Source organism: Dermacentor variabilis, chromosome 11 (assembly GCF_050947875.1).
Source record: "Dermacentor variabilis isolate Ectoservices chromosome 11, ASM5094787v1, whole genome shotgun sequence".
NCBI lineage: Eukaryota > Metazoa > Arthropoda > Arachnida > Ixodida > Ixodidae > Dermacentor > Dermacentor variabilis.
Genome location: NC_134578.1, coordinates 63,070,180 through 63,084,303, shown reverse-complemented (window position 1 = coordinate 63,084,303; position 14,124 = coordinate 63,070,180). Strand labels below are relative to the sequence as shown.

At 45.7% G+C, this 14,124-nt stretch overlaps 1 protein-coding gene across 1 annotated transcript in view; it reads right to left on the bottom strand.

The window, feature by feature from the left end:
* The window catches only part of LOC142564196 (chymotrypsin-1-like), a 34,435-nt gene extending 20,532 nt beyond the window's left edge, over nucleotides 1–13,903 (bottom strand). Inside the window, exons 1-4 of the mRNA XM_075675100.1 lie at nucleotides 13,756–13,903; nucleotides 10,821–10,848; nucleotides 10,654–10,727; nucleotides 5,715–5,815 (exon numbers count right to left, since the gene is read on the bottom strand). Coding sequence (XP_075531215.1) covers nucleotides 5,715–5,815; nucleotides 10,654–10,727; nucleotides 10,821–10,848; nucleotides 13,756–13,833 — 281 coding nt within the window. The 5' untranslated portion in view covers nucleotides 13,834–13,903. The remainder of the gene's footprint in view (nucleotides 1–5,714; nucleotides 5,816–10,653; nucleotides 10,728–10,820; nucleotides 10,849–13,755) is intronic.
* Between the last annotated feature and the right edge of the window lie 221 nt (nucleotides 13,904–14,124).

Below are 14,124 nucleotides of genomic sequence, written 5' to 3'. Positions count from 1 at the left end.
TACAAACGCCTTCGACTCTCTTGGGATTTCAGAAGGCGTCTACGGGCAATTTCCCTTGCGTGGGGACAGCGGCCGATGGCGTCAAGTGCATATTCACTGGTCGATGCCGCGTGAACATGGAGGGTTGTGTCGAGGGGCAGTGCTGGTTCTCCGCTAAACAGAAGGAGAAATGGGGAATAACCGGCTGTGTCGTGGCGCGAGGAATTATAAGCAAATGTGACCAACGGTAGAGCGAAGTCCAAGTCAGTGTGGCCTGAAGAGATATTTCGCGAGCATGTCTGTGATAGTGCAATTGAGACGCTCCGTGAGGCTATTTGTTTGCGGATGGTTATGACGTGGATAGCTTGTGCCTCGTGGCAGGGGACTGCAGGATGTCCGCAATAATTTTGACAGGAATGTCCGGCCACGGTCTGTGAGAAGTTGTCGCAGAGCTCCATGTAATAAAATCACGTCGTGTAGAAGAAAATTGGCGACATCTGTGGCGCAGCTTGTAGGAAGCGCTCGGGTAATAGCGTAGCGCGTGGCGTAATCCGTGGCCAAAGCAATCCACCTTTTCCCAGAGGTAGAAAGAGGAAAAAAGCCAAGTAACTTCAAACCAACGCGAAAGAATGGTTCCGCGGGAATGTCGAGTGTTGAAGGCACCCAGCCAGGACCGTCGACGGTGTCTTGCGTCGCTGGCATTTCTCACACGCAGCTACGTATCTTCGAACGGAGTGAGCAAGCCCTGGCCAAAAGAAGCGTCGGCGGATCCAGTCGTAGGTAGGTGACACACCCAGGTGACCGGCAGTGGAAAGGTCGTGAAGTTCGTGGAGAACAGCCGAGCGAATGTGTTTAGGGATCACAAGCAGTAATGCAGGGACTTCGGGGTGAACGTTGTGGTGGTACAGTACGCCATATTGAAATGTGAATAAGCGAAAGCAACTTTTGGCAAGCGATGATTCCAGGTGGTCAATGATGATACGCAAGGACGGGTCACGGCACTGCTCATCGGCGACGTGGGCAGTGGAGAAACAGAGTGAACACAGGAGTCATTGTCAGTATCAGACGTAGACGTCGGGTCTTCGACAGGGTAGCGAGAAACGCAATCTGCGTCCTGGTGCTGGCATTGTGATAAGACAGCGCCGATCCAATAAACACTGGCATCGGTTCAGACCTGTGTAGGTACGGACGGGTCAAAGTGGGCCAAGACTAGTGTATTGCTGAGAATCATGATAATACGTAAAAATGCGCCAGCCTGAGGGGAACTCCACGTAAAAGACATGTCTTGAGAAGTTCAGTGAGTGGTCTAACGATTGCTGCAAAATCTTTCACGAACGTTCGGAAATAAGAACAGAGCCCCACAAAACTCCGGACGTCGTTGACAGACTAAGGTACAGGAAAAGCCGTTGCTGCTCGAACCTTCTGCGGGTCGGTTTGTAGTCCGGAAGCATCGACGAGATGGCCTGGCACTGTTATCTATTGGTGCCCGAAGTCGCACTTCCATGAGTTTATTTGGAGCGCAGCCATGCGGAAGACGTCAAGCTTAGCTGCGCCACACTCAAAGTGGATCTCAAATGTAGGAGAGAACACATGGACGTCGTCAAGCTAACAAAGGCAGAGAGTTGATCAGCTGTTCGAACGTGGCAGGGGCATTGCATAAACCGAACGACATAACCTTGAATTAGTAGAGGCCATTTGGAGAGACAAAAGCGGTATTTTCTTGGTCTTGCTCATCGACGGAAATCTGCCAATAACCAGATCAAAGGTCGACGGACGAAAAGTATTTAGCACCGTCGACAAGAGCGTCGTCGGTTCGTGGTAAAGGGTAAACGTCTTTTTTAGTAATTCGGTTTAGGTGGTCGTAATCAACGCAGAAACGCCACGTGTAATCTTTCGTCTTACGAGCATGACCGGTGACGCCCAAGGACTCGACAAGGATTCAACAATGGCTCTGGCGAGCATCTTGTTTACTTCCTGCTGAATAACTTGCCGCTCTGCCGTGGACACGCGATATGGTCGGTGGGGAATGGGAACAGCATCACCAGGGTTTATCCGATGCTTAACAAGGGACGTCTGACCGAGTTGTCTATTTTCCGTGTCAAATATGTCGTGGTTAGAAAGCAAAAGGCGATATAGAGAAGCTGCTTGGTCAGGTGTCAGGTCCGGAGTGTCCATGGGACGTAATGCGCCCTCGAGGTTTAAGGCATCCTGCGGGTAATCAGGAGGATCTGGAGACGAGTCGGCTGCAAAAGCAGTGACGTGGTCGTCTGTCACTGCCCGCAGCGTGGCCACCTTATGCCTTCAGGTAACACTTGCTTCGTCAAGCCAAAATTGATAGCGAGGAGAGACATCCAATTAGAGGCAAGGGCTACGACGGAGTGTGGCACAGAGATGTCGCGCGCCGGGACATAATGAATAGGTGCGACGACATAGTCGTCATCAAGCACCGTTGTCTTTGAGGCCAATTCGACGAAGGTTAGAGCTTTTAGAGGTAAGCGAACAAATTGTGTAGTGCAGAGGGTGTTCGGTTGTGCGGGACGAACGTCTGAAAGAAGAGGAAGCTCGAGGCACAGTGTACCTGTGGAACAGTCGATGAGGGCAGAATGCGTCGTCAGAAAGTCGAGCCCGAATATTAGGTCATGAGGGCAACTGGTCAGCACTGTGAACAAGACTGGAACTTGGTGGCCAGCAATTCCTATGCGTGCAGGGCACATACCCCTGACGGCAACAGTGGTGCCATTAGCGACGCGTACGGCTCGAGTGATGGCAGGCGTTAGAACTTTTTTGAGGCGACGACATAGGTTAGCGCTCATTATGGACACTTGGGCTCCAGTATCAATTATTTCCGTCAACGGAGCATCATCTACGTCTACTTCAATTAGGTTCGTGTTTGGGAGGAGCGTCAACGGAGGATTTGGACAGGACGAACGTGAAGTAACACTACCACCAAGAGCTGCAAGGCCTACTTTTCCGTCGGTCGATTTGGCGAAGAAAAGCGGCGAGGATGGGGTGACAGGGAGCGACGGCGTTGAGGCGACGGCGATCGCACGGAGGAGCGGCTGTCAGGAAGTAGGGTACAGACGGCAAGCGTCGGCGTAAGGGCGAGGAGCAGGGAATGAGCTCCAGTACGGCGGCATTCAGGTGGTGCGGCAGTTGCGGGATACATGACCAACGCGGCGGCAGCGGAAGCAGATCGGTTTGTGGTCTGGGGTTCGCCATTCAGCTGGATTGAGTGGTCTGGGAGTGAAATACTGGTCATTACAGGTGGTGGACATGGGAATGGGTGCCGAATCAGGTCAAGAGACAGAGCAGGTGGTAGGGATGCCAAGGTTTGCAATATCTTGCCGCACAACTGCTTGAATAACGGAAATAGTGGGGGCCACTCAGTCAAAGGTACCGTAAGAGGGTCATGGATGAAGGGGGGCCGGACTCGCCGCTTCAATCTCACGGCGAACGATACGTGTGACGTTCACTTGAAATGGCCGTGGGGCGGTAAGAGTGGAGCAAGATGTGGCAGGGGTGTTGGGGAGCCGAGAAAACTGGGACGACGCGGCGGCTTTTGGTTACCTCGAAGCGGCGGCATTCTTTGACGATGGCGGCGGCGGTACAAACGTCGTTATTGAAGAGAAAATTGAAGGCGTCGCCCGCGATGCCTTTTAAGATATGGCCCACCTTATTATCCTCGGTCATGTGCTCGCGGACTTTCCGGCAAACCAAGAATGTCCCAGGATCACGGAGACAAGGAACCGTAACCTACGTTGAGGTTGTCGCCGCAGGTCTAGGTGGCGACGGGGTGGTTCCATCGGAAGCCGTGGCTCAGTAAAAGACAGTGCGGCTGCTTCGGAGCTCCATGGCGAGAACGGGGAACGTTCAACCTCCACCACAATGTTACGCGAAGGACGAGTCAGTAAGACGAGCAACTATTTACAGGTTATATTTACAACAGCGGTTGCAGCGCTGACCTGTTAGATTGACCGAGCGAGGCCAGTTCTTTCTTCCTCCTCTTTTCTCGAGTGATGGCGCCTACGTGCCTCGTTGCAACAATCATATACCACACGCGTGTAGAAATATCATACTTTGACGGATGAACAGATAATAAATGCAAACACAATAATCAGAAAAGCCTTGACAACAACCCTTAGTCTTCCCAAATGCGGTAATACAGAGAGATTCAAGAGACTAGGTCTTCACAGTACTTTTGACGAGCATGCATTCGCGACGTTAAGTGCTCAGAAATAATTATTTGTTCTATAATTCAGGGCAGGAAAGTGTTGACGAGGTTCGGTTTTACCTTGAGACCCTATTATAGCGGGGAGGAAACAGCACAGGTAGTGCTCAACGTTTCATCGCAAATTGCGCTGGACCCAATTGCCAAGAACATGCATCCCAAGTACTATTTTTGACGACGCAGAACAAGGGTAAAGACTCTTCACAAAGGTTTTGGCATGGGTCCGGGAGTGTATTCTACGGATGCTGGTCGAACCAGTTACACACCTTCAGCGCATCTTCTACGTGTCAGAACTACATAATAACGGCCTCCTTAAAAACCACGTCGGCATACATGGACGAGGCTACAGCCATCGGCTTGGCTATTCAGGACGCCTGCCGCCTGTTTCTATGTGGGCCTGCACTGGAATAAATTATCAAAATTTTGGGCAATCATATAGAAGGGCACCACACCATTATATGCTGTGCCGCACAAGAGGTACTAGTAGAGAACGCCAGGGCAGGCCATATTGCTCGACTATTCAACGTCCGAGCAACGGCATGACCCAGCGACGACCTTCCACTGAATTTTCATGACATTCTTTTACAGCAAGGAAAGGAGCAGACATGGTTTGGACGTACTCACTCGAATTTATGGAGGCAACAGGACAGGGACTGATGTTGTATTCGAATGAATACATAGCACAATTGGCAAGCACTGACTAGGCCAACAAGCAGTGCTGTTGCAACTGTCGTCAGCTATTCCAAAAAGCCCAAAGAAGAATAACGAAGGTAAATAATGTTTTTAAATCATCAAAACTAGCTAAGTGAGAGTAAATATTACTCTGTATCTCATTTCCCACCCTGTGCTTTCGCATTGCCGTTTGGCTGCAGCCAAGTTCTCCAGTATCCTTTATGTACAAAGCCTTACAACCATGTTTCTAGAAAACACTTTATATCGGAGTTTCCGGCTCTTATTCCTCGGTGGGACAATTACCTGGAGTGTTCGTATGATCTATAGGTTTAAAGTGTAGTGAAACGTGCTTCGCCATTAAATAATTAAAGTGTACACGTCACGTTTTAAGCAAATTTTTAAAAAGCGAGACGTAATTTCGCTGTTTTATTTATATATATTAGGTTTTATATACTTTTCCTCCATTTGTCGAAGTAATTATTTGGCGAACGCTCTTTTCGGAGGGGTAAAATTTGCATGTGATATCCAATATCACATATGCTACATTTTATAAAAAGTTTCAGCACCACGGAACACGTTTGATATAGTGACCTCTACCATGAAGAAAGATAGGTGAACGATACTGCCTCCATTCATTTAATATGCTGCATTATTTAATATGTATTATTCGCTGCCGCCCAAGTAATTTTACAGTACTATCTATATGTGTGTAAAAAGCACCAATTTACGACAAATAGCTTTTGAAGAATATCAGCGCATGTGCTAAAAACGTAGGTTCACTCGGAGAGGCGCTTTCTTTTATCAAGCATAAAGAAGGTGAATGCTTTATACATACTTATACACGCAATGAGCAGCTGTCATTACCACGTCGCGGGTTATAATGCTTCCACCACATGGGGTTCCATGTCCCTTGCTTGACACAGCGAAGATGTGAACCTAAAAGAAATGATAATCTCTTATTTAGTATTTAAATACTATTTAAAAGCACAGCACAAAATATGATATCTAGAATTATACCCTTGAAACAGAGTTTCCAGCGCACGACTGCTTGTTATTTCCGTGCAGTTGGTAAATTGCGTACATCTCCTAATGTTTAGCAGTCTTTGATTTATTTGCCGCTTCTTTAAACTGTGAACTGTGTTGACATGCGGTGAATATAGGTAGGAAAATTACAATGCTTTTTTTTTATTCGAAGGGATAAATAACTAAATACAACGCTTTGGTTACTATAGATATTTCAAGGACGAACCATAAAATTTTGCTTAGCCTACATTATCCACATGAATTCCATGTGCGCTATAGAACTAAAGCCATTGCCAACAGAGATAGAGAGAGAGAGAACAACTTTAGTGAAAAGGCCTGCAGAGTCGCTTAGGCTCCCTCCACGCAGGGAGGACAAGCTTTTATTGTGCTCCTCGAGGTCTTGGTTCCTCGCTACTTCCGCGGATCCGAGAGGGCCGCCGCCCTCTTCCTGGGGGTGCTGCCGATGTTAAGTGACTGATTATTGCTCTTTATTATTACAAAGAACATCACACCTATTAGATACGGTGTAGATAAAGGCACCGATTGTATATTGGTCGTGTGGATGTTTTGTTTTTAACTGCGTACGCAAAAATAAATACGGAATTACTTTTCATTCCTTTAATCATCCTCATTCGCTGGCATACCATACCCCAGCATGCCCTGATGCACTCGCACTCGCATTACAAAAAAAAACTACTTTTTCGTTTCAGCTCTAAAAAATTGCGCCGCCGAAGCCGGGAATCGATTCACGTACCACTGGTGTTTGGGCACTTCGCGGTCTCCCCGCTTTTCAATTTAGACTACAACCCATAGTGACAATGACCTTTACTAATTATAACGAATCTTGCTGTACCCCCTTCTCCTCTTTTCCGGCTGCTATCTGCTGCTGTCTTGGCGATTATAGACGCACTTTGTACAAATGGGCCAAATTGGGCCAACCACTGGGCATGTGGCACTATTAATGTGAACAATATTGGCCCGTTCCACAACGTGGCTGCATGTGCCACAGGGTTGACGCCCGTATAGACAAGCCGAACGAAAGGACATAAACGGAGAAATCAGCAACAAAACGCCGAGAATGAAAACAGTCATTAAAACCCGCCAAATCTTTTGATAGAATTGAAGTTTGTAACAGAGTCTAAGAAGAGCGCGCAGAAAGCTAGGAGAAGTGAAGAACCAGGCCGCACAATATCGAAAAACTTATCACCAAATGCAGCCGAGTGCAAAGAAAGAGGTTAATTGAGCAAGGTGTGGCACAATTCTACATTTGGCGGGAGCATTGATGTGCGTGGGAGTGGTGCTGGGAAAGTGAATGAATTTCTGTACACATCAAGGACAAGTTTGCTCACGACCCCTTCGCATATGCGTGCGATTCGCGTAGTTTTATCTTCAGGGGCACTGTTACCGCCGCTGCACCAGGTTCGTCCGTATGGAAGGACTCTGCACGAAGGATTCTTGCATTTTGCCTCCATGTCTACATGAGCTAGAGCGAAAAATGTTGACGTTCTAGCCATTATGTAATGCCAAAACCATTGCGCATCTGACCGCCAAAACCGAGAATATTCTCAGATTAATCATGAGAGTCTCCAATAAGAAGGGGGGCCTAGGCGAGGACAACCTACTTAGGGTGCATCACGCTTTTCTTATGAGCCACATCAACTATGTGGTCTCGGCCCTGCAGTGGACAAAGACTGAAAGGGACAAGCTTGACACGTTGATGCGGAAAAGCGTCAAGAAGGTACTGGGTATTCCGATCACGGCGAGCACGGACAGGCTAATGCAGCTCGGCGTTCATAACACGGCCCTCGAACTCATAGAGGCGCAACGAGCGGCGCAGATCACGAGGCTTTCGGGCTCCAGCGCCGGTAGGCGCCTCTTGGAGGCTGCGGGCTTGCAGCCGCGTTTCAGTCACAGCGAGGTGGTTCAGCTGAACGAGAACTCCAGAGGGACCTACGTCGTCAGTCCCTTCCCTAGAAACGTTCACCCGCAACATAATGCGGGCAGGCGAGCAGCTCGTGCCAGGGCGATATTGAAGAAAACGGTCGGCATGGAAGCCTTCGTGGACGCAGCTCAATATGGGCGCTCCGGTAAATTCACGGTCACGGCGGTAAGCGAAAAGGGCGAGCTCCTATCTGCGGCCTCGGTAGGCGCTGTGACGGCCGACGTGGCAGAACAGGTGGCGGTGGCGCTGGCGATGCAGGATTCAAAAAGGCCGTATATCTACACTGACTCACGCGCGGCCGTCAGGGCATTCGCTACGGGAATGGTTGCGAAACAGGTGGAGGTGATTCTGAAAAACAAATCCAGAACTAATTGTGACCCCGTGCATTATATTATATGGTTCCCAGCTCACATGGGCGACAACGTGCTGCCGGGCCACCCGAACCCCAATGAAATTGCTCACCGCCGTGCGCGAGAATTAACGCGCCGCGACGGCGATGGGGCTACATTGGATCCGGAGGAGCTCGGCCACAGCGACCCGTTATTAACATTTCACGAGATCGTCTCCCATTATAAAGAGGAACGCAGGCGCTTCCCGCCTCCGCATCCAAATCTATGCAGATCACAATCGATCACGCTTAGGATGCTTCAGACAAGGTCATATCCCTCCCGAAGTTTCTTAAGCAGGATTTCTCCAGAAATTGACCGACAGTGCCCGGATTGTGGGGAGGTTAGCACTCTACCTCATATGCTCTGGCAGTGTCCTGCGTTACGGGATACGTCCCTCACCAGCGAACGGGACTGGGACGAGGCCATATCTAGCACGCAACTTAAGCTCCAGTCCATGGCCGTCCAGAGGGCCCGTGAAAGAGCGGAGAGGCTTGGCCTCCCCATTCCGACATGGGAGCAGCCAGCGGCGAGCCGGGGGCCCCAACGGGTCTCCACCGGCTAGTCCCTCAGGACCTGAATAAAAGTTCATTGTCTGTCTGTCTGTCTTCTAGCCATTAGTAAGAAAAGATTCTTTGACGTGTTGTGTAACTGTATGGGAACTGCTGAAGTGTGTAATGACATATCGAAATATGCATGCTGTTTCATTGTTTTTGTAACTGCCCATATTTACTCGTAGTTCATGATCGTTTGTCTATCTGCTGGTATATTTCTATGACTTAATCAAAGACAAAGTTTTCCTCTGACTGCTTAATTTCGCGTCCCTAGAACTTAGTCAATCTGCAACGGTGCTTCTTCTACAGCTCCCCATTTTCACCTTAACAATGTAGTGTATACGGTGAATGTAACTGTTGAATAATTTATTCATTAAATAATTCATTCATTCATTCATTCATACATTGATGTGGCCGTCGTGGATCAATATTATTAGATAGGTTTGTATGCTCTACAGGGTTCAGATATACGTGCTACCACCTTATGCGCCAGCCAATTTTGAGAAAATACTGACACTCAAGGCATACAACTGAACATTTATTTCATTGTTTTAAGGTGCCCATGTCATTAGGTTTCTGTTCTTAATATTATCACGACGTTCCGGAAATGTGTCCAACATGGCATTCTCCAATGGTAACTTATTGCTGCGAATAATACATAAATATTCGCTTTAAGGCATGTGCAGATGATTGATGCACCCTGTTTGAGAATATTTGGTATAATATTTCTATGCAAAATTCAGCTATTAAGAAAACTACGACTTTAATTTGAAGCCGAACAAGCTGTATATTTCAAGCTGACACGTCGTGGAGTCTTCAGGAAAACTATGCTATTTGCGGGTAATGGCTAATAGCTTGCCAATCACAATTTCTCACATAATACATACGCTTTCACTCAACTAGACACTGCACAAAATGTCACATTATCGTCACCCCTTAGTATTTCAGTATATTTTCATACAAGCCGCTGTATTGTGAGCCTTGTTGAATAAGCTGAGTAAGCATAAAATCTGTCTACTAAGAGTTACAATCCGATACTTCCTAAATATCTTCCTCAAGATCGCGGATGCTAAGGTTTTCATTGGAATGTCTACTGAAACCATCAGGACCTAATAAAAGTGTGAATAATTTCTGTTTTAGTATTGATACCCACAAGATGATGATAATAACTTCATTTCATACATTAAAATTAAATTATATTATTTTACGTGCCGAAACCCTGACCTAATTATGAGGCACGCCGTAGGGGCTATTCCGGGAGTTTGGACCAGCTGGGGTTCTTTAACGAGCACCTAAACCTAAGTACACTGGTGCTCTCGCATTTCGCCTCCATATAAATGCGGCTGCCGTGGCCGGAATTCGATCCTGCAACCTCGTCCTTAGCAGCCCAACACCCTAGCCCCTAAGCGACCGTGGTGGGTCATTTCATACATCACCACTACTTTCGGCGAAAAAATAAACAGTTAACTTCGGAAGATATCGTGGCGACGCTTGTTCATTAAATATTTGTACTGACTGCGACATAGGAGCGTACGAACTTATTTCCTGCATTCAAGACAAAAAGCAACTGGAGCTATAGGAAAGTCTTTAGGAATACGAATACGATACGATACTTCGAAGTGGGCTGCGAAAAATAATTGTGCCGTTCTTTTTCACTGATTTCTGTGTAGGCAAATGTTAATCTCCAACGCTAATTCTCTATCACTCACTAAAAACATATCGATTGCTAAATAATGTTTTAGTTGTTAATCATCCAACGATAAGTTTACCAGTGCGAAGAACGTTCTTTACTTGCTTTCAAAGCACAATAATTTTTCATAATATAAATGAGTTTTAAACAACCAGGAAGTCAGCCTTCCTCTTCCTTACCAGCCATGGTACTTGAGCCCTCCATGTAATGCTCCCGTTGATTACTCTGCCGAGAGGTTCGGAAAGACCGCACTCTAAACAAGAAACATAGTTTTACGGAGATATGCATATCAATATTACTTTATTGCAATCGCCAGTTACGTAGAAAATCAACAATAATTACTCACCCTTGCTGTTGATTGGAAAGGGCTGAGCCTGAAGCATGTGGCAAGTAAAAACAGGCAACTCAATATTCTGTGCTTGAACATATATATCGCACAATTCCATAACTTTTGCGCGTTGCCTGCTTCCCCACCCACCTACGGAAAACTATCCTAATACGCACATTTGTTGTATTAGGACAACTTTACGCCTCTTGTGCTAAACATGTTAGAAAGCAATGAGAAATATAGAGCAGCATTACACAATCTTTAAAATAATGTTTGCCTTTTTCCTCGTTCAGAGTATGGATTAGAGCAATAATTCCGAAAGAATCAAATGTTTTCTCTAGCTAGGTGACTCAGCTAAATTAAAGGTAAAACGAGAAATACGTACGACAACCTGTGAAATCGAATGATACGCTTTCATCTATCCGACTAATAGCTAGTTCTGTTGAAGTTTTACATGCATTACTGGTTGCATTTTGAACACAGGTATGCGGAGTACGCTGAATATTTCTGCGTTAGGCTAACCTACCTAAGTTAGTCTTTGGATAACACTGAATCTTTTGATAAGAGTATCTAAATACAGGCAGTACCCCCCGTCGAAGGTCATACCCTTATAGATATCCTTATTATGAGTATGGCCGTACTATTGCGTTTTGAAATATAGTTGCCAAATCAAAGAGAGAGAGAGAGAGATCTCTTTTTTTGCCAGATTTTTCTTTGCGTCTAAAGGACTATCACCAAAAGTTAGGCGTATCCAGTCATGAATATATATTGGGTAAGCAACAATTCTCTAGGAAGCACATATGTTGTAACTCTGGTACAATTCATGTGGTCAAAGTAATTGTTCATTTTGATGCATCCTGGGACGCTAACATACATGTTGTGTGTAATAAAATGAACTTTCGCACACTCTGAATTAAGGTTTGCATTGAACTCTGTTACTGGCATGATGCGAAAGATATGACTTAAAATATTTATTCCTTCATTTCTTCTTCACAATGCAGATATGCATAAAAATTGAAATGTAGAACCTCTTATAAAAACATATGCAAGACGCCTGAAGTAAGCAATATTGTTCATGTGGCAGTTAAATGTAAATTTCTGGTCGAGGAGTGGTCCAGGCACGATAGAGAAGGAACAGCAAAGTTATTTGTTCTCTTCAAACAAAGATACATATGAGATTGTGACCATTTGGAACCAGGTGTACTTTTATTTGCCACGGACCAAAGGGGCTTCCTTGCTAAATACTGGCTAAAGAGGAACTCAAGGGTTGACTTTCTCTCCGCAGGTAGTCAATCTAGAGAACCTTTTCAGGAACTTCATTTAGGCATTCTGGGGCATCTAAAAAAGATTTCGCTTTGTTCTATGATCTACTTATTGTTATATAAAGGCTCTTTTTTCTCCTTTGCCATGCTCCGTGCCTTGTTTTCAGTAAAATGTACCAATTCAAAAAATAAGCTCTTCGGAATAGCCAACGTCCAAGTTTGCCTATTCTACAGGAATGATTATTACGCGGTCGTAGAGACTTCCTCACAAAACTCTACCAAATAAAATTTTGCTGCCTACTGATTGCTTAGACGTTTTTGGAACTACATTTTGATCGGCTGCTTTATCACCACTTGAGTGAAGTTCTAGGTGGCTGGAAAAGAGCTCCCTAGTTCTGTGCTTCGCTCATCTCTGAATAGACGGCAGAATAGCATTCTGTTCACGTCTATTTCGGCTCAACACTAGTGGAGTTACTAAAGCTCCCACAGAGGTGGTTTCATGGCAATGTGTGTGTTAAAGGATTGAACCCTTTATGCATGCAATGGTTGTTCCACACGCACTCGCATCACCACGCCAACACAAAGCCTCAATTGCCAAATGAACTTAGAGTTTCCGCGTTGTGGCCGGAGGTTTTCGCATAAAGATTACGGTAATCACAAGCTTCATGCTGAAGCCATGTATTAGCGGTTGATCAAATATAAGTGCCGTAACGAGATCCAAGAGCAGCACCGAGAGCCTCGCAAAGGAAAAATAATTGATAATCTCACTAAACACTACAACTAATGGGAGCGGTTAACTTGTCTTATCCTTAAAGTACAGGTATGTTCAAATGTAATAATAGTTTATTGGGTCTTATTCCCATTGACAGTGGTTAACCGTAAACGTATTATGTTTCCTAAACATATGAATAGCACGATGTACGGTATCCATAGTCGCTTATGGAACGGGAACATTACGATATCACCTTGTACCAACTTCCGGACGATGGTGCCGAGTAGAAGCTGCATCGTGTCGCTGCTAAAGCTCGTATAATAGAAGTTCAACGATGTTTTGCTTTTCGCATGGCACAAAAGATGCAATTAGGGTATAAAATTGTTAGATAAGTGTCGATTAAAAAAATTATGTTTGGTCGGTTGTGCCGACGTTGCACAATGTCCTGGTGGCTCGCTGGTTGGACACCGCTAGGAATAGCCCACTTTCGCCTAAAAGCCATTGCACACGGTGCTCCAGTAAATAAGGGCTAGCGATCATAAAATGCGCGTTTGGTATCGTTTAGTCTTACCCTCGTCATAGTTTAGCACATATAAACAAAATGTTTACGCCGTAGGGGCCAGGAGCCATGCGTTGCCGTAAGGATTCATACGGATGCTTAAAATGATTACATCGAAAATAAACACGTACGTTATTCACTCGGTTTCGTTGCTTTTCCTATTTTCGTGTCTACCTCTGCAATTTATCAATTACTTCTTAGCACCCTACAGAAATGCATTCGATTGCAATAGATATGGAATCGCCAATTTCGCTCGTAATTGTAAGCTCCGAACACGTTTCTCCACAGATCGGCATTGAGTTGTTCCCATTCGAGTTCTCTATATTCTATGCTGTTAGGCACAGTGGCCGCACAACTACATTTTGCATCTATAAAAGCTATAACAAAAAAAAAAAAAGAATGCATTCAAGACGATCTTACCTTTATCGTGAGACAAGACCATAAAGAAATTACTATTGTTAAACTTATTTGAGCACGATATTTGTCGCATGATTTCATCGCCCCAGTGGGATCTTTCTTCGGAGACGTCTTCGTATTTCGCGATCCGACTCACCCAATGTTATGTAAAGGCTTTTATTACCATCCGATGGAGTAGCATGGGATCCGGTAGTTAGGGCGCACTTGTGTGCGCTCCAATAAAGTGTCCATAAGTCTGCGCGGCAAAACTAATCACTTGGTCGTCTCACTTTTTAAAAAAAATGTTGTGGCTGGCGCATCGTAGCTGTAGTTGCTTTTGCGCCATTAAACACTACATACTAAACAACTTTTAAAGAATGCATCTTCACTGCG